Source organism: Tiliqua scincoides, chromosome 2, assembly GCF_035046505.1.
Source record: "Tiliqua scincoides isolate rTilSci1 chromosome 2, rTilSci1.hap2, whole genome shotgun sequence".
In the NCBI taxonomy this organism is placed as follows: domain Eukaryota; kingdom Metazoa; phylum Chordata; class Lepidosauria; order Squamata; family Scincidae; genus Tiliqua; species Tiliqua scincoides.
This window is the reverse complement of record NC_089822.1, coordinates 222,513,697-222,533,007: the sequence shown is the minus strand read 5'-3', so window position 1 is coordinate 222,533,007 and position 19,311 is coordinate 222,513,697. Positions and strand designations below refer to the sequence as shown.

The 19,311-nt window shown below is 43.1% G+C and overlaps 1 protein-coding gene across 2 annotated transcripts in view; it reads right to left on the bottom strand.

Annotated features, from left to right (window-relative positions):
- The window catches only part of MGLL (monoglyceride lipase), a 94,168-nt gene that overhangs the window by 60,355 nt on the left and 14,502 nt on the right, over positions 1 to 19,311 (bottom strand). For both annotated transcript variants that reach the window (XM_066616761.1, XM_066616759.1), the window contains exon 3: positions 10,714 to 10,820. In XM_066616761.1, coding sequence (XP_066472858.1) covers positions 10,714 to 10,820 — 107 coding nt within the window. The remainder of the gene's footprint in view (positions 1 to 10,713; positions 10,821 to 19,311) is intronic.

Here is a 19,311-nt window from a genome sequence, read left to right as displayed (position 1 = left end):
AGCCTCTGCAACTGCTCTACCACCACTGGATGCAGCGCATGCCCCATTAACACTATATGGGCACTGGAAAATTGGATAGGATTGGGCCCTGAGGCAATAAGTCTTGTGCTTGAGGATAATATTGAATCCCAAACTCCACTGGTCTCCAATTATCCTCATTTGAACATACTCCTTTCAAAGTCAATAAGGCAATGTATACCAGTTGGTAGGGTCTCAGCCAAACTGTGACTCCTGTGGCAATGTAATTTTTTTTTTTTAATGACCTTTATTTTTATGGGGAACGAGCATATCCCACTATAAGGATCATGCAGGGCGTATAACAACATCAGACGGAATTACAATCTACCACCCCAACGGTCTCCAGCCTCTCTCAATAATTTGCTGGTGTCTACATTCTACAAGAATCATGCTAAACTAACCTTCATAAGATTCAAAGGAAGAGGAATGAAAGTGAAAAAACACTCTAATAGACTTCAGAGTTCCATGAAGTCTGCCTTTTGGCTGATCCATCAGTTCTGAGTTTGAGAGACTTGCTATATCTACAAGATAGTAATCTACAGCATCTGCGTACATACAGTTCACAAGAACATTCTCTGCTTTGCAACGGGGAAGGATAACGGATGGAAGCGCTCTCTGTTTGGATTAACAGGTACACTCCTGTTGATCTGAGAACTTTATTGGGTGATCTTGATTTGGGTTCTTGTGACATTGCTTGAAAAATAAGAGGTTATGCTCAGTCTGTATAGTCATCTGGTAGCCTTTCATGGGATTTTGTTCCTGGTTATTGTAGTGGGAACTTCTGTCTCTAGAGCTCTTGGCAGGAATAATACTGTGCAACACAATAAAAAGATGTGTGCTTTGCATTTTCATCTTCCAAACAAAACATTTCAGATTCTTTCTTTCTTTCTTTCTTTCTTTCTTTCTTTCTTTCTTTCAGAAAGAAAGAAAGAAAGAAAGAAAGAAAGAAAATTAAATGTTTGCTCCGACTCTGTAGTTAGCCATATTCTGTTTCACAGTTTAAGGAAGGAAGATTGATGGGGTGCGGGAATACATTTTCCCATGGTGACATAGTGGATTGGCGGCTGAAATGGCTTCTGATCCCCCTCCTACCTCAACGGAAGGGAAATGTTTATGATTGCTTCCCCCTCCCTTTCACAAAGGTAGATAAGATGTGGGTAAGAATTCCCAAAAGGTCAACATGGCTCCACAGCTCCCATAAAACAACCAACATGCCTGTGAATTACCTATCTAAAGCTTTCTTTGCTGATCAAATATTCTAATTACCGCTGCATGGTTTAGAAGCTCCCCACTCTGAATTCCTAATAACTACATAGAACTAAGGATAACATTATTACTTCATTAATCTATCCTGCTGTGAGGCACAGCACGAAGCAAGGCCTGAATCATGCCTCAGTAGCCCCATCTAGCCCTGAAGATCATAAAAGATACAGAGAAGGTCAGAGTGTGGCTAATTTGAATTAAAGATTTCTGCTCCCTTTGGGGATGACGCTTGCAAAATCAAATCCAAAGCACCAAAGGTTTGGTTTCCTTAATGGGGCCTGTGGAATGCAACTCAATCAGATTGTTGGATGCAGCAATCACAGTCCCAGCATGAAGAAAACTGAATGGGTTCTGGGATGCTGGAGAGAGACAGAGCAGGACCTTTTTGATCTAAGTCAGGAGACAGTGAGTTAGAGCAAACCTTGTGGATTCAGCTGCAAAGGATATCAGAAGGAGGACAAGATGGAAAATCATTCCAACATCAGATCAGAAAACTTTAAATAAATAATTCCTTTGGCAAGTATTCTGACCACACAGATACATGTTACTCCATGTCATTTTCAAGGAGCAACAAAACATCTGCCCTTATGTTCCCATCTTGGTAAGAGGTTCCCCTCAGTGCTACCAATCACAATGTACTTGCCTATTCAGAGGTTCTTCGAATACAATCAAATAACCATGAATGCTGTACATCACCTCTGTACCAGTCCAGTGGACTAGTAGGCTGCCCTTGTCCAATGGAAAAGCCAAGGCCATTACGCCAAACGAAGTGCCCACTTCAGGAGGCAAACTGGTGGGACGACCATCTCTGTCTAACTACTTGACCTCAATGCTTCTCCTCCTCTTTCTACTTCATGGAGAGGAAAAAGAAGAGGGAACAGAAAGAAAGAGAAATAGAAAGAAGGAAGGGGAGTGCTGAGCTGGAACACTGGAGAGTGGGAGAAGAAGCTGGCACATCATGGTGAGAAAGCATGTGGCATGCTGCAACAGGTGGCCTTGGGGCAGTACTGGGTACAGTAGCCCAGAAATATACATTCCTCACTCATCCGTATTATGGCACAGATTCCCAAGGAAATTAAGGGCAATGTACTTAACTCAGTGGTTCTTAAACATTTTAGAGGCTCTAGAGCAGTGGTTCTCACACATTTAGCATCAGGACCCACTTATTAGAATGAGAATCTGTCAGGACCCACCAGAAGTGATGTCATGACCAGAAGTGACATCGTCAAGCAGGAAAATTTTTAACAATCCGAGGCTGCAATCCTACCCACACTTACCACCCATTGACTTTCATTGTTAGAAGCGTATACATAGTTGCTTCTTAAAAGTACAGGTCTGTAACACTTCCCCAAATGCAGTCACATGCTATGGTAACATCAAGTCTAATATATTAAAAATAAAATATTGAAATAGAGACCCACCTGAAATTGGCCTGCGATCCACCTAGTGGGTCCCGACCCACAGTTAGAGAAACACTGCTCTAGAGGCTGCTGCCTGATTTATAAATGCGAAGGGCTGTGGCTATAATGGTGACTGGGCACAAATGCTCCCCCCTCAAGTAGCAAGCAGCTTGTTTAACTCCTGATGCATATAGCCCAGCGGTTCCCAAACTCCTGGAGAGGGCACTGCTGCCCACTGCTTGAGGGGGGAGCACTGCTACCCAATCACCATTATAAGCAGTCCCCTTGGCATTTATAAATCAGGTAGCAGCCTCTAGGGCCTCTATGCAGAACTGTGGTAAGAGCGTGCAGGGTAGGGGAAAAGGTAGCGATGCAATCATCACAATGACATCACTAATGGGGCCAAAAGCATTTTTTGGTGTGACTTACCTAAGCCAGTGCAGGCCTGGGGGGGGAGTGCGGGTGTGGGGAGCCTCACAGACACTTCTGCAGGGTTCAACATGCCTTCAAAAAGCTAAAAATACTATCGTGATCCACTTCCTACGTCACTGCCTTCACCAGAGATGGCTTCGCTGGCTGGGGTGTCGCAACATCCCAGTTTGGGAACTTCTGACGTAGTCTAATCTGCCCTGTCAGTTTCACAAACCACCAAAAACTGACTCCTGGACCAACAGTTTGAGAACTGCTGCTGCTCCAACATAACATCGCAAAGATTGGGACATTGGGGAAGTGACCATATTAGGAACTCCTACGAAATTACTACAAAGTGTTCCTCTCTTGCATTTTTGGTCACAGTATTTTAAATAGTTTTTCTTAAAGTTAGAAAAACAAACCTGACCATATTCGAATGGAATCTCTTCAGAACACACTCAGCCATTCTCCAACCACCCTCAGCTTGAACAAATTTAGTCCTTTCAACCTCCTCTTGTAAATCAGCCCTTTCAAATGCTGTATCTACACATAATTTAAAGGCTTTTCTGCTTTCCGCAACAATGGTCCTTTAAAGATCTCCAGATCAAAACGATGGCCTTGTTGAAAAATCCCAAATATTTTAAATGCACAATTCCTACTGTTTCTGCTTTAAAAAAAACCAAAAACTTCTGAACAGAAAAAGCTTTGTTAGCAAAGGGTTTTTTTCAGAAACAAATGTCAGAATGGTAACTCTCTGGAGAAGAGAAATATGCACTTCAGTTGAAAACTTCTTAAGATTCTGAAAAAGGGTTTTTTGTTGTTTTTTCTTTAGGAACAGCCTTTCCCTTCCCTTTGATCTGGCATTACAGTGAATAGAAAACAACATTTTTATCTTTTGGTCCTCTGTATTAAAAAGGAATACACAAGGCTAGGAAACTTGTGCACCACCTGCCTGTCACAAAGCTGGTTTTTGCCCTGAATATTCAAGTAGAAGTATTATCGGACTGACTTCTAAAGAGAGTTGCTAGGAACAGAGACAAACATTATCTTCCTCCCACTTGAGGCCAAACTACATCTCAAACTCACACAGTTTGGCCCTGTACACTTGCTTTTTCTAACTTAAATAGTAGCCACGGGTGAGGATGGGGGACGACAGAAGTAGCATTGAGGCATGGGGGGGCAGAGAAGAACTGTAACTCTTTCCTCCTACTCTGCTCTTAATCCAGAACTGAGCAAGGCTGCCAAGCCCTTGGAAGAGATGTTCTCATTGAAGCCAATGGAGGCTTCCTTCCGAGGAAGCAACAGCTATTGGAGAAAGGGGGATCAGGACCATAGGAGGGTCAATGGGATAAGCCTCCCCCATCAAAGTCCCTAACCTGATCTCCCCCTGCTCCCTCCCCAGTAGTTTCTATTTAAGTCAGAAAATGACCAAAGGCTCAAGCAAGACGTGACATACAGTTGAACAATCTTTTCCTAACATTTCTTAAAAACAAAGCAACATTAGGAGCCTTATAACCCAGTTCTATCCCCCCCCTTCCGATGCAGGTGTGCTATCAAAGCACATGCTGCATCCAGTGTTGGGGGCAGAACAAGAGGCTTTGGAAAGACAAGGGGATTTTAATCCCACCCAGCAACAGGTTTTCTCAGATGTGTGTCAGCACTCTAGCTGTTGCAAGTCCAAGGAGATAAAGGGGCAGGGGCGCTGCTGGCAGATGGGATAGGATCCGGCACATGCCATCACCACTGGATCCATCCCCTCCCGCAGCTTCTATGCCCCTGTTCCTCCCCTGCCCCACCCATTTTTCCTCTTCCCCTGTTCTACACTCCCCACCCCTCCTGCCCCCTGCATTGACTTACCAGGAGGAAAAGATGCAACTTCAGCAGTGCAGGAGAAAGCACCTCATTCCTCCCACCACCTCTCTGCTGCCAACTGCCCCCTATGTGAAGTTTTCTTTATTTAAAGGTTTTGTTGTGTTGCAGTTACACATTTTTACATATATTTACATACACCACATACTTTGGACCCCAGCCATGATGCCCTCTGGGTGGTCCCAAGAAAATCTTAGCTCAAACTATGTTGAAGAGCTGTTCTGAAGACCAAAAGACATGGTTCTCAATCACCTTCCTGATTTTTACATAAAGAGGACAGGATACAGATGCAATCACAGACAGATCAAGGCTTCCACTCACGCAAAAGAATGGGAGCCCTTATATCCATAGGTTTCCACAGATGCAGCTGGAGCTTATCACCCTAATTTAGAGATATCTTCCTAGACAAAAAATGCAAAATTACATATGGACACCCCCTACTTGCAAATAATTCATCATCTACTTTGCTGGAGGCTGCTGCTGCTCTGTACTTGCCAGTCTTTGTTTTCTCTTCACAATGGTATTTATTAGGTCACTCCGGCTAACAGAGAGACCACCTAAAATATGTTTAGATTTCATCCTCTATAAAATGCTGCACTGACATAGTCTATGTTCTTCACAGGGATCTGTATATACTTCAGGTGAGGTCCTGATCAAATGATCTCCAACAGTCAGTTTCAGGATGATATAAATTTGTGTGTAAACTTCAGGTCTCCATTACCCTGCAGGATGTTCAACAGTGGGAAAGGCAGGTTCCCTGAGGTCTCAAATTTCTTTTTCTAGGGCGACATGTTTGGTATTTAGGGTGTTGGCACCTGTGGGAGTTGTTTTGATGCACCAAATTTCAAATGGAGAGAGGACCCTCTCGATCCTAAGACATGACATCAGAATTGGCCCTAGAATGGTAGAAGAAGCCAAAGAGTGGTAGAATGGTAGAAGAGCCGAACAGTGTATGAATGTGAAGTAAGAGCAGCAAGAATTTTTACAGCTGAAGAGGAGAAAAAAAAGAGTATGTAAAGGAATTCCAGTTTAAAGCTCAACTTCAAATAAACCCAAATATTTGAACATATGGAAGCGAGAAAGTCATCCAAGCAACAGTAACTTTGCCAACTGCAGTGAACCTGGGAAGACATTCAGAAATTTGGAATCTGCATTTCTCAGACATATAAAAAGGAGCCTCAATGCAAGAGCAAGCAAGATATTGAGAAGTTAAAAAGAAATGCCCTTCCAGGTGGTGTGGCTTTTCTTTTTTGTGATCTAAAAGAACGCCACAACTCAAACACAGCAAAAAGAAGCAACCTTGAACCATTTTCTTCTGTGTGACTTTTCCATTAAGGAAACTCTTTTGATAAACACACAAGATTTTGGTGATGCATCCAAAACATCTACAAGAGAATAAAGCCTGGATAATACATCCTGACTCACAAAAACTATTGAATGAAATAGCTTTACCAGGTGCAAACTGTTAATGGCCTATTTTGGAAACTGTTAACTCCAAGTTTTTCTGCCCTTTTATTTTAAAGGCACAATGATCATCCTTGGCTAAAAGACTATCCATTATTCTCCAGCATAAAAGGTATTCAAGGGATGCGGAGGGAACACACGTCTCATCATGCAGTGCAGTACAAGCATCTTTGCTTGCACTCCTCCCAGTGTCCAGATGTGCCACTCTCTGCACAATACGTATTTCCTCTCAAGTGCTATTTTTGTTTTAACATATGCAAGTTTTGAATATACTGTATATGCATCAACTTGAAGATGACAAAGAACCAAAGGGACAAGGGTAGAAGTCTCACAAATAAGAACACCTGCAGACCAAAGCATCAAGAACTTTGGAACCACACAATCACACAAACATCCTGGGTTGGTGCAAAGGAGTCCAAAGCTCCTTTAAGGGCCCATTCAAAGTTACATTCCTTGTGTAGAGGCCACCAAAATGATTCCACATTCCATGGCAATCCTCCACAGGAGGCAAAACATAGGCAGGCTACTTACCAAAGGGTCAACCACATGTGAGAATACTGGACCAACCTTGTTATCTGCAAGTGATCCATTCCAGGTCCCCTGCGGATACATGAATCTGCACCACTTCCAGTATGACAAGCAAACCGAAGTGGCTTTCCCCCGGTATCTGCAGTGAATCAAATCTGCAGATGCCAGATCTGAAGATATTGGATATATACTGTACATGCATATACCTGAAAACCGCTGATCCCAGGGACTCACTGTTCATGCAGTCAGTCCAATCAACCTGGTAAGTTACTAGCAAATGTTAGCATGGCCTCTGGTATGCAGAAATGTTTTCCCAAGGTGAGGTAACCCTAAGAACTACACAGAAGGCTGAAAGCCACAAGGCAAGCAGGCCCCCACATATTCCTGCTCTGTTTCTTCGCCATTTAGCCACCCCTAAGCACCCTCCAGCCACAACATGGTCTGCTGCTTCTTCCCTTTCTCCCTCAGACTAAGGGAGAACCACCTAAGAACTTTTAACCCTCACCTGAACAAAAAATGTACTTTACTGATCTGGTGTAGGGATGAACTATACTGTCCCAAAACTAACAGATTACATTGGGTATGCTCATCTGCAAAGAAAGAAAAAAAAAAGAAAAGAAAAATACTCCCTTAGTACTCCTCTCTGGCATTACAGGAATAAAGCTGCAGCAAAAAAAATGGGGTGATTTAAAAAAAACAAAAGCATAGTGATTTTTTGTACATTTGAAGATGAAAGATAGAGATGCATGCTAATTTCAGTTTCATTTGCCGTGCAACTGGAAAGAAAGTGACCCTAATCACAGTCAACATATAAACTGCAACTTACCAAAAAAAAAAAAAAAAATCACAAAAGAGTGAGGGTATAAAACACCACACGGCAGCTGACCTCAATGAAACTGAGGATTTCTGGAAGACCGACAAAGGTTTATTTTTGTTTACTTCTCTGGATCAAACTGACCAAACAAACTAAAGAAGGGTTGAAAAGGCTCAATGCAGATATATTTATTCCTATAAGGATTTCTGTCCCCTCTTTTGGCCCCCAAGGCAATTGTTGAGACTCTCAAGCAGGAAGGAAAAAGCCAGACATGTGTGCAGCTCCATTAGAACATGAACACAAAAAGATCTTTTTGTAGTTCCATTTCCTTGAACCAGTCAAAGATGCTACTCTCTGGGAGTCATTGTGTGCCTCAGGAATTGCCATTTGGGTGCTCCTATGGAATTGGGGGGGGTGGTGGTTTCCAGCAATGTGTCCCAAACATCTGGAAGTCCAACCTTTCCTTCAGGAAAAAGAGCCCTCCCATTGCAGAGTGTATATCAGACTGGCTCTAGAATAGCTATAAATAGTTATAAGATGGGAGCAGGGGCCCGGAGATGAACTGACACGTTTTACACCATTCCACTTTAAGCCTGAACAAGGGTTTTCTATACTGACAAAACCATTCCTGGTGAGCCAACCTGCCTCTCTTTCTTTCCATGCATCTGAGAGAAAGAGCCTGCACCACTTGCTTCTCTTCTGTATCCAAAACAAAAAGCCCTCATTGTTTCATATTCACAGTCCTGGGAAGAAATGCCCTAGGAATGCCCTAGTAGTCCTCTGTAGGCCTGTGAAAGATGCCATGTTGCAGACAGTTGCCAGGCATACACAGTCTGTCAAAGCAGCATTTTCCCTTTCTATCTACACATACCTCCAGTGATACAGAGGCTAAAATATCAGAGGTCCATCCTGCCATATCCTTTTATTTAGACTTACTAAAAGGAAACTGTATGGACTGTGTTCTGGGAACAGATTTTTGTTAAGTTATTAGCAAACGCTTTCCTTTTCTCACCTTTTGATGACAACTGGGGCAAGATCTGAAACATTTAACTGTATGAAAATGTATGACAGTACTGGTATGGAATGAATTAGCACCCACCAAAATGAGCAGAGCGACAGACATGTAATTATTTCAGGCTCCTGACAAATTAGGTCAGATATCTCAACATCAGTTTCCTTGGGATCATGTTTACCAGATATTATCATGAACAGATAGGACAAAATAGATAGCCTAGTCACTGTCCAAAGCATTTCTCTTGGTCACTACAAAAGAGCTCTGGGCTTAAGAAATCTTCAACATTGTTTTATGTGGTTGACTGAATACTGTTAGAACCTTGAAATGCCAGTTTTCATTTTTAAAAAGGAAGCAAGTCTCAAGTCCTCATTGATCAAGGTGATAACTCTGTATAGGCAAAGGAAAATCCTACAATGAGGTCCTTGAATCTAACACCCTACTCTTATCAGAGACAAGAGTGACAGAGATAAACAAAGGCTTTACATCACAAGGCATTTCTTCCTGTAGGTTTCTGATGGACCAAGAAATATAGCATTCAAAGCATAATAGCTACCATTAACTGTCATTAACATCGGCTTGTGGGAGGAGATATATTCAACCCTGCATGCAGCCCAAGTGTATACTCCCAGATGGTCATTAAGGGGAATTATGAGCTTAATTGCTCAAGCTGCATGGCTCCAGCATAAGACAACCTAATTAAATAATTGGGGTTTCCTAGGCAGACAAATGGAGGGGGGGGGGTACAGAAATGCATGTTCCTCCTTTAAATTTACAGAAACAGCTGAGAGTTTTCCCAGATAAATGCTTGAGCTGTCAGAAAAATTGACAAGGGAGGGATGGGTGAGGAGTGGAAAATAAAATAAGCAGAAAGGAGGAGGCCACTTGAGTGGGTTTAAAGCAGAGGATACCACAGATGTTGGGTGTAACCCACACTTCCCCAATTGCTTGTTTTAATCACAAAGTCCAACGGCAGAACTCCTTCTACTTTTGTAAGGAAGCAAAAATTGGAGATGTGGAGAAAAATGCTTAATAAACCTCTGGCTTGTAAGAGAAAAAAGTCAAAAATAGGAATAGTGCAGAGTTTAGAACATCGGACTAGGGAGACCTGGGGTCAAATCCCCACTCAGACTGGAAGTACGCTGGTTGCCTATGAGCCAGTCATGATCTCTCAGCCTTGCAGGGTTATTGTGATGACAAAAAGTGGAGTGTGGCGTGGGGAAGAGAACCATGTGTGCTGCCCTGGTTTTCTGAATTCCTCAAGAAAGGCTTTTAGGCAACTGACTGCTGGGATGCTTTTAGGACAAAAGATATCTCTACTTCATGGAAAAGAGGTGGGTATATCACTGAATATTTGTCACTGGGGAACAACAGGAGGAGTGGACTGCTGCTTTCATGCTCTGCTTGCAAGCTTCCCAGAGGTAGCTGGCTGGTCACCATGGAAAGAAGGAATCTGGACTTGATGGGCCTTTGCTGTGATCCAGCAGAGCTCTTCTCAGGAGAAAGACAGTTCTAGTCCTTTCTAAGCTTCACCATCATTCCCGAGACACTTAGAAATGTGGTGCAGCAGCAGTAACAAGAAAATGGAGGGCAAAAATTCCACCAAGCACAAACCAACATGACTTTCTTGCGCAAATTTCCAAGTTCTCCTGCTCTCCCCACCAAACACACATGCAGCTCCACACTGATGCAATACTCTGCAAACAGCATTCCCGCATATCCGATTATGCCAACATTTTGGATAAAAGCAATTGCACAACAGACTCATCTGACAGTCAAGTAAGATAAAGGAGACAGGCAGAGCCATATCAACTGCTTCATGCTGGCCTAGAATGAAATCATTGTCTCTGCTTCTAGAGCAATCAAGAGCTTTTGACTTCATGCTTCTCTTGCTTTCTCAACCAGTGATGCACTGATCTTTTAACGACACTCACCATGGTCATGAGCAAATACAAAAAAGTTGATATCCGTCAGCATCTGGGCCAAGTCATCATAGCGACAGCAGTGTTCTCCAGCACCATGAGCAACAAACACAAGGCCCCTAAATGAAACAGCAAGATAGAAAGCATTAACTTGGAAACCAGAGAATAGGTAGACCAACAAGCCGCATGTGAAACAATGGCAGCTGCCATCACAGTATTAGCATTGCCCTTTAGAAGTGTGCTGGACATTAAAAAAAAAAGACCAGTTTCATTGATTCACATATTTAATGTAACTTTACTTGCTGCACTACACTTAGACCTGGGAGAAAATATATATATAAAGTTCTTAGATCACCAAATTAAATCAACCTTTATTGGCATACAAATTTGCCCCCATCAAGGGAGACTCTCGGATCATCTAACAAAGATATGGGAACCGACCAATGGCAAACGAAATGTTTATTCTCTCTTTTCCTACTTGGGAAATCCAGGATTAAGGCACTCCACCGTAAGAATGTGACCCACCAAGACAAATGTAGCTCACTAGCCACAACCTACCTTCTGTTTTTGTGCATGCCTGGAACTGAAAAATATGGGATCAGAGCACAACACATGGCGGTTTGCTTTCATTTTGGTGGGTCAGGTCAATGGTGTTTTTACTTTAAAAGGCTTGTAAGCATAACTGTCAAGGAAACACATCAATCTTGGGTACTCGACAGGGACCCGAATATCTATGGGTCTTGTTCTTCTGTTCATTTCATATCCAGATGTTGCAACTTTGCTGGCAACACTCTCTAACATGGACATGTTTCAAAAAGAGATCAGCACATGCAATGGGACAGGTTTCCCTTGCGCATGTTGGAATCATGCTTATTTCCAACAGCCTCCCACAAGTGTTTCAAAGCTGCTCTGGATACAGACTGAAAACTGGCTCTGCACCTATGACCTGCAGTTGCTACATTTCCGATTAACGCCCCCAGGGTGGCCAGGAGTCAGCAAATCCCTAGACTGCAATTTTAAGTGCAGTGCCTTGGAAACATATTCAGTTGAAACCAATGTAGTAAATGGCTTTCTGACTGACATGACAAACTGACATTGTACAGGTGCTTTATAGAACACGCTATGGCTGTAGCAGCATTATGCTGTTATGAATATTTTAAAAGAGTAACACAAATAAGTGATGTTTGTCTTCCCTTGTCAAAGAAATTGTCAAGGCACAGCATCAGTTTTTTCACCATTGACAAGGCATATTATGCTGCTGGTAAGGGGCTCAAATTCCCCAATTGCCCTATTAATAAATGACCCTCCCTAATGTCCCATGGCATACCTGCAGACCATCCTCGGCACACCAGTGCGCCATGGCACAGTGGTTGAAAATTGCTGCTCTAAAGAGCCAGCGTGTGTGTGAAGGTTGATTTAGGTTGAGTGCTATGTTTTAGCTGAAATTGCCTTCTCAAAGCAGTGATTTGCTCCCAAGAAGCTATTTGTGAATGTTTTGTTATAACAGAACAATATTAAAACATACTATTCAATGATCACATGAAACAGTAGTAGGAGAAACCACATATGCAGTAGGAGAAGGGGGGAATATTTTAAAATTTACAAAATTACAAAACTGCCAGCTGAAACAGAATTGTCTTTACCATGAACTTCAAAGAGTTACTTTCAAGCAGAGTGACATTGCTTACTGAACTAGCAGCATCCAAACCAAGAAACACAGTTTAATTACTATGTGAACCAGGAAGGTTTCGGGCCAGAGTATTGACTCTTTCCTACAGTGACATCACAAGAAATCCTATGTAAACATGCATCCAATCTTGAGTACTTATTTATATCTGCAGTTATGCACTTTACATTTAATTTTAATTTGAGATTAAAAGTCATTTCTGCCCCATGTTGTGTATACGTAACAGGGACCAAATGTGTACACTTGTGGACTGGGCAAAAATGGGTTAAGCACATTAAACGTGTCTGTGAGCAGACCTCTCAGTATACATGAGAACCTGCATTTCAGCCATGGCCCCCTACATTTTGAGACTGTGCTGTGAGAGCGTCTACTTAACTCTAGTAAGATTTGCACAGCAACAAGTGGAGACAGTGGTGGGGTCTATATGAGAAATTATTTGGCTGCTTGTTGATTTCTGCTTGTCTTTAGTGTCAGGGGAACAATATGAACCAACGGTCTGAGTATGACCCAGTCGTCTAGCCTTTTAGGGTCTACATGGGTACAAACACATGTGAAAGACAGGAGACTGATGAAAGTAAGTACTCAACACAATCCTGCCAAGTCAACTGTTAGTATAACATGTGCTTGGAGGGCTGAGTCATGGTTTAATGTTGGCTGAAAGGGATGCGAAAGCTTTGGCACGCACTTCTGCTTACATTAGACACTGCATCAGCCCGCAGTTGACTTTCAGTTAACTCAATCCGATCCATAATCTCCAAACACAGAAAAAACAGAGTAGATTGCCCATACTGGCTTTGAATGTGATACAGAGCTATCTAGAGCAGGGGTGCTCACACTTTTTTTGGCTCGAGAGCTACTTTGAAACCCAGCAAGGCCCGGAGATCTACCAGAGTTTTTTTACAATGTTCGCGCCATCATAACATATAACATTTATGTGTACAATGTATGTTGGTGTACCTTGCATAACCACATGAGCCAATATTGCACAACATAATTAACTATAAACATTTTTTGTAATTACTTGAGTTTACTTTGATGACTTGCACTGAAGTGAATCAGCCAAGGATGCATAGTCCGGACAGTAGCTGCTGACAGCCAGCCTCAAGCACACTTCCAAATGTTCATCAGTCATGATGGAACGGTACTTGGACTTCATGATCTTCATGTAGGAAAAGGCTGACTCACATAAATAAGTGGAGCCCTTCCTGCCTCAGGTGCTCTTATATCCCTGAGGGCCCTATTGCCTTCAAGTGGCTGCAGCTGTGCAGCAGTCTGCTGGATGCCCAGGCCTTACCCTTAAAGGGGCCACTGCTGACACCACATCTACCTCCTCACCAGATCTTCCTCAATTCCAATACAAGTGGGGGGGGGAGCAGATCTCCATACAGACCAGTACAAAAACAGGGGAAAGGTGTGGGGGAGGGAAGATCTCTGTATAGACATCACAGCAAGACCAGTGCAAAACCCCTTGCACACAGAACCAACAGATGGAAGTTGGGGGGGGGAGATCTCCATACATACCAGTGCAAAAACAGGGAAAGGTAAGTCAGCCCCAGTAGAGTCAATGGGGCTCACTCCCAGGGATTTGTGGACAGGAGAGAAGCCTGCCAGCGGCTCCTCTCCCAGGGAGGAGCCTGCCAGGTGCTCACTCCCTGGGCTCACTCCCTGGGCTCCCTGGACTCACTCCCTAGGCTCACTCCCTGGGCTCACAAGCCTGCCAGGGGCTCACTCCTAGGGATGCGTGGATGGGAGAGAAGCCTTTGATCGACTCATTTTGCCTGGTGATCGACCGGTAGCTCGAGATCGATGTATTGAGCACCCCTGATCTAGATTAAATGCACACCTCATTTTAGGCCACGATCCTATACTTACTTAGGAGTAAATCCTATTAAACCTAATGGGGCTTATTACTATGTAGACATGCATGTACTGTGAAGTTGTAGACCCTTTCTGAGAAATCAAACCTGTTTGGGCATCTGACTGGTAAAAGAAAAATGTAGTTGATTGATCACTTAATAGTCAAGAAGCTAAAGCATTAACTTTATTACAACAGCAATACTTGTTCATTTTATGTTAATTGCAAAACCAAACTAACTTATTGTGAAACAATGAAACTAACTTTGAAGAAATTGTAATTAACACATGATGACTTGATAATGTTAGATAAGGTATATGTAAATTTAACCTGGAACACCAGCATCAGCTTTCATTTACAAAAGAAATTAACCCAATTAAAAAACAAGACCTTTAGTTTTGCCACCAACTCCTACTTCTGTCTGGAGAAGCCTGCAGTTATAAAAGTAACCAGTAGGAGGAGCCTTGCTAACCTGCTGCCAGATTTGCCCATGACTGCAAGGTCTGAGAGAAAGCAGCTCTCACTTCTATTTAAATATTAAACACACTATAGTTCTAATGATGCATCTAGTGTCACATGTGGTTCATATGAGGGCTGGTTAATCAATGAGGCTGACTGAAGTGGTCACCTCTTCATTTTGATGGGGGTTCCAACCTCTGACCATCTACTCACTGAGTGGCTTTTGTGAACCACTGAGGCTTCTCCTCTTCCTCCCATGATTGGAAAAGTTAGAGGGAAATGGTTCAGAAGCATGGAGAAGAGTATGGGCTAGAGAGGACACTCTAGCTCAGTACTCTCTTCTCATCCAGGTTTCCTCTTCTGATCCATTTCTCCTTTCTTTTTGCAATCCAGGAAGAACAAAGGCTGGTGTGTGCATCACTAGATAAAAGGTGGTGTAAACATTTGGCATGCCACCTTGGGTGTGCCAAATGTTGCCTCAAACTAGTGCTCAACAGAGAGTGCTACGCTAAGGCTACATAAACATGACACTTACTTCATGTTAATGAATCTAAACAAAGAGAATACACCTCTAAGATGATACCAAGCTAGAACCATCAACAATGGGGTTGCAACGTCCCTTACTATGTAATCAAAACGCAGGGAATATGGGAATTCATTTCTGCACCCAAAGGGAAGACAGAAAAGGAAATCAATTTTCATTTGCAGCATAGCTGGCAACTGCTGAACCGAAACATACATGTACACCTACCGCAGTTCCAAAACAACAACTCTATACAGTAGTTTAAGCCTCAAACTGTTACCCATTTATAGGGCAACTGAGCTTTATGGGTGTTCTTGTTCATCAAAATGCAGAGGAACTGCAGCACATTTCCAAAGGCAAGAGTTTCAACATCTTCAGAACTGCCAGTTTTAACCATGTCCATACTGAATCCAACAATTACACTGAAAGTGCAATGGCAAAGAACAATAATTCAGTTAATAATTAAACAGTATACTGAACAATAACAGTAACTGTAATTGTATATACACCTCAATGATGTAAATGGAAATTACACAGGTACATGTACATAATCACTGTGACTGTTCAGAAGAGTTACAAGCTGTGAAGTCATCGCACACGCAATTCCTCCTGACGTCAACATGAAGCACAAGTACATAGCTGTATGTCAACTAGAATCATCATAATAGCCATTGGCACAGCGTAGACAAGGCACAGCGTAGACAAGACATGAGATTCCAGCTCGCTGTTTCTGAAGCTATTCCACTCACTCTCAGTCTCACCAAGGCTATGGAGCAGTCTGACATCACAGAGGGTGACCTACATCTGCATGCCGTAGCTTTGAAAGCTTGCTTGAGAACTTCTCAGAGGCATCTGGACAGCCACCACTGGAAACAGGATGCTGAGCTATATGGGCCTGTGGTCTGATCCAGAAGAGGCATATTGTTAAGCTTTCCGGCTTCTTGCTTAAACAGGAAGAAGAGCGGGGGGGGGGGGGGAGTAAGGAAGGTAGCTAAAGCTGAGCAACTTATGACACTTGAAAAATAAGTTTGTGCTAAAAAGTTGGGAGAAGACCTTTCCCTATAGCTGGCTTGATTCATTTGTTGACTATTCCGCAGCTATTTGCTTCTTCTACACCGCTCATGTCTCTTTATGTGGCACATTTACATAGGATGCTCTAAGAGAGGTGCGGCCCTACTTCACAGGTAACTTTCTGGCCCACTGCAGTTCTAGTAATGTAAGAAGGTGATATGGGAGGCCAAGAGAAACTATGAGGAACGCATAGCCAGCAACATTAAGGGGAATAATAAAAGCTTCTTCAAATATGTTAGAAGCAGGAAACCTGCCAGAGAAGCGGTTGGCGCTCTGGATGGTCAGGGAGGGAAAGGGGAGATAAAAGGAGACTTAGAGATGGCAGAGAAATTAAATGAGTTCTTTGCATCTGTCTTCACGGCAGAAGACCTCGGGCAGATATCGCTGCCCGAACGGCCCCTCCTGACCGAGGAGTTAAGTCAGATAGAGGTTAAAAGAGAAGATGTTTCAGACCTCATTGATAAATTAAAGATCAATAAGTCACCGGGCCCTGATGGCATCCACCCAAGGGTTATTAAGGAATTGAAGAATGAAGTTGCAGATCTCTTGACTAAGGTATGCAACTTGTCCCTCAAAACGGCCACGGTGCCAGAAGATTGGAGGATAGCAAATGTCATAGCTATGGAGGATAGCCTATTTTTAAAAAGGGAAAGAGGGGGGACCCGGGAAACTATAGGCCGGTCAGCCTAACATCCATACCGGGTAAGATGGTGGAATGACTCATCAAAGATAGGATCTCAAAACACATAGACGAACAGGCCTTGCTGAGGGAGAGTCAGCATGGCTTCTGTAAGGGTAAGTCTTGCCTCACGAACCTTATAGAATTCTTTGAAAAGGTCAACAGGCATGTGGATGCGGGAGAACCCGTGGACATTATATATCTGGACTTTCAGAAGGCGTTTGACACGGTCCCTCACCAAAGGCTACTGAAAAAACTCCACAGTCAGGGAATTAGAGGACAGGTCCTCTCGTGGATTGAGAACTGGTTGGAGGCCAGGAAGCAGAGAGTGAGTGTCAATGGGCAATTTTCACAATGGAGAGAGGTAAAAAGTGGTGTGCCCCAAGGATCTGTCCTGGGACCGGTGCTTTTCAACCTCTTCATAAATGACCTGGAGACAGGGTTGAGCAGTGAAGTGGCTAAGTTTGCAGACGACACCAAACTTTTCCGTGTGGTAAAGACCAGAAGTGATTGTGAGGAGCTCCAGAAGGATCTCTCCAGACTGGCAGAATGGGCAGCAAAATGGCAGATGCATTCAATGTCAGTAAGTGTAAAGTCATGCACATTGGGGCAAAAAATCAAAACTTTAGATATAGGCTGATGGGTTCTGAGCTGTCTGTGACAGATCAGGAGAGAGATCTTGGGGTGGTGGTGGACAAGTCGATGAAAGTGTCGACCCAATGTGCGGCGGCAGTGAAGAAGGCCAGTTCTATGCTTGGGATCATTAGGAAGGGTATTGAGAACAAAACGGCTAGTATTATAATGCCGTTGTACAAATCGATGGTAAGGCCACACCTGGAGTATTGTGTCCAGTTCTGGTCGCCGCATCTCAAAAAAGACATAGTGGAAATGGAAAAGGTGCAAAAGAGAGCGACTAAGATGATTACGGGGCTGGGGCACCTTCCTTATGAGGAAAAGCTACGGCGTTTGGGCCTCTTCAGCCTAGAAAAGAGACGCTTGAGGGGGGACATGATTGAGACATACAAAATTATGCAGGGAATGGACAGAGTGGATAGGGAGATGCTCTTTACACTCTCACATAATACCAGAACCAGGGGACATCCACTAAAATTGAGTGTTGGGCGGGTTAGGACAGACAAAAGAAAATATTTCTTTACTCAGCGTGTGGTCGGTCTGTGGAACTCCTTGCCACAGGATGTGGTGCTGGCGTCTAGCCTAGACGCCTTTAAAAGGGGATTGGACGAGTTTCTGGAGGAAAAATCCATTATGGGGTACAAGCCATGATGTGTATGCGCAACCTCCTGATTTTAGAAATGGGTTAAGTCAGAATGCCAGATGTAGGGGAGGGCACCAGGATGAGGTCTTTTGTTATCTGGTGTGCTCCCTGGGGCATTTGGTGGGCCGCTGTGAGATACAGGAAGCTGGACTAGATGGGCCTATGGCCTGATCCAGTGGGGCTGTTCTTATGTTCTTATGTTCTAGTATTTTATAATTATTCTCTTGCAGCTATGTCCAGAATAGCATCAGTAGTGAAAAGCATGCTTTTAGTGGTTCTGGTCTATGAAAGCAGATGCAGAGTTTCTGCAGGAAGCTGAATAACTAATTGATAAATCAGGTGAAGCTGTACAACTCATCAGTTACACACACACACACACACACACACACACACACACACACACACACACACGGCCTGAAACATTTTAATCTATCAGTTTTAGATCTAATATCCCAGGTGCCTGTACAATGCCTTAAGGCACTGTTGTGCAGCACTATGTGTGCCTCAGAATTTTAGATTTTTTAAAAATGAAGATAAATTTTCAGACAGAAAGGGATGGAAAAACATCTGAAAATGAGAGCTATCAATGGATCACTGACCCCATCACGGACATCAATGGGACTCTATTCTACTTGAGCATGTTTAGGACTAGACTGCTAACTACAACAGTTTAATGCTATAATCCACAATTCTAGGGTCGCTTATTGAGGAATACTTCTGAGTACACATTCAGGATTGAGTTACTCTACCCACTGATTCCAGCGGGGTTTAGGCACACCTCATTTGAACTGAGTTGTGAAAAATCTGAGTTGAGTCTTACACAGAATAATAAAATTACAGAACAGGGCAGGTTAACTGGAGTTGGTAGAGGCTTCTGACTATCATTGTTCAAGTAAATGCAAAATACATGCAAGGGCACTCCAGTGCTACAAGGCAAACATGCTGTCCTCCCAGTCCAACAGCTTTCAGTAAACAGGAAAATGTGCTTCACTATCACGCAAACTATTTTTACAATTATACAAGCGGCTATTGCTAAACGTATTATCAACCTGCTAACTTC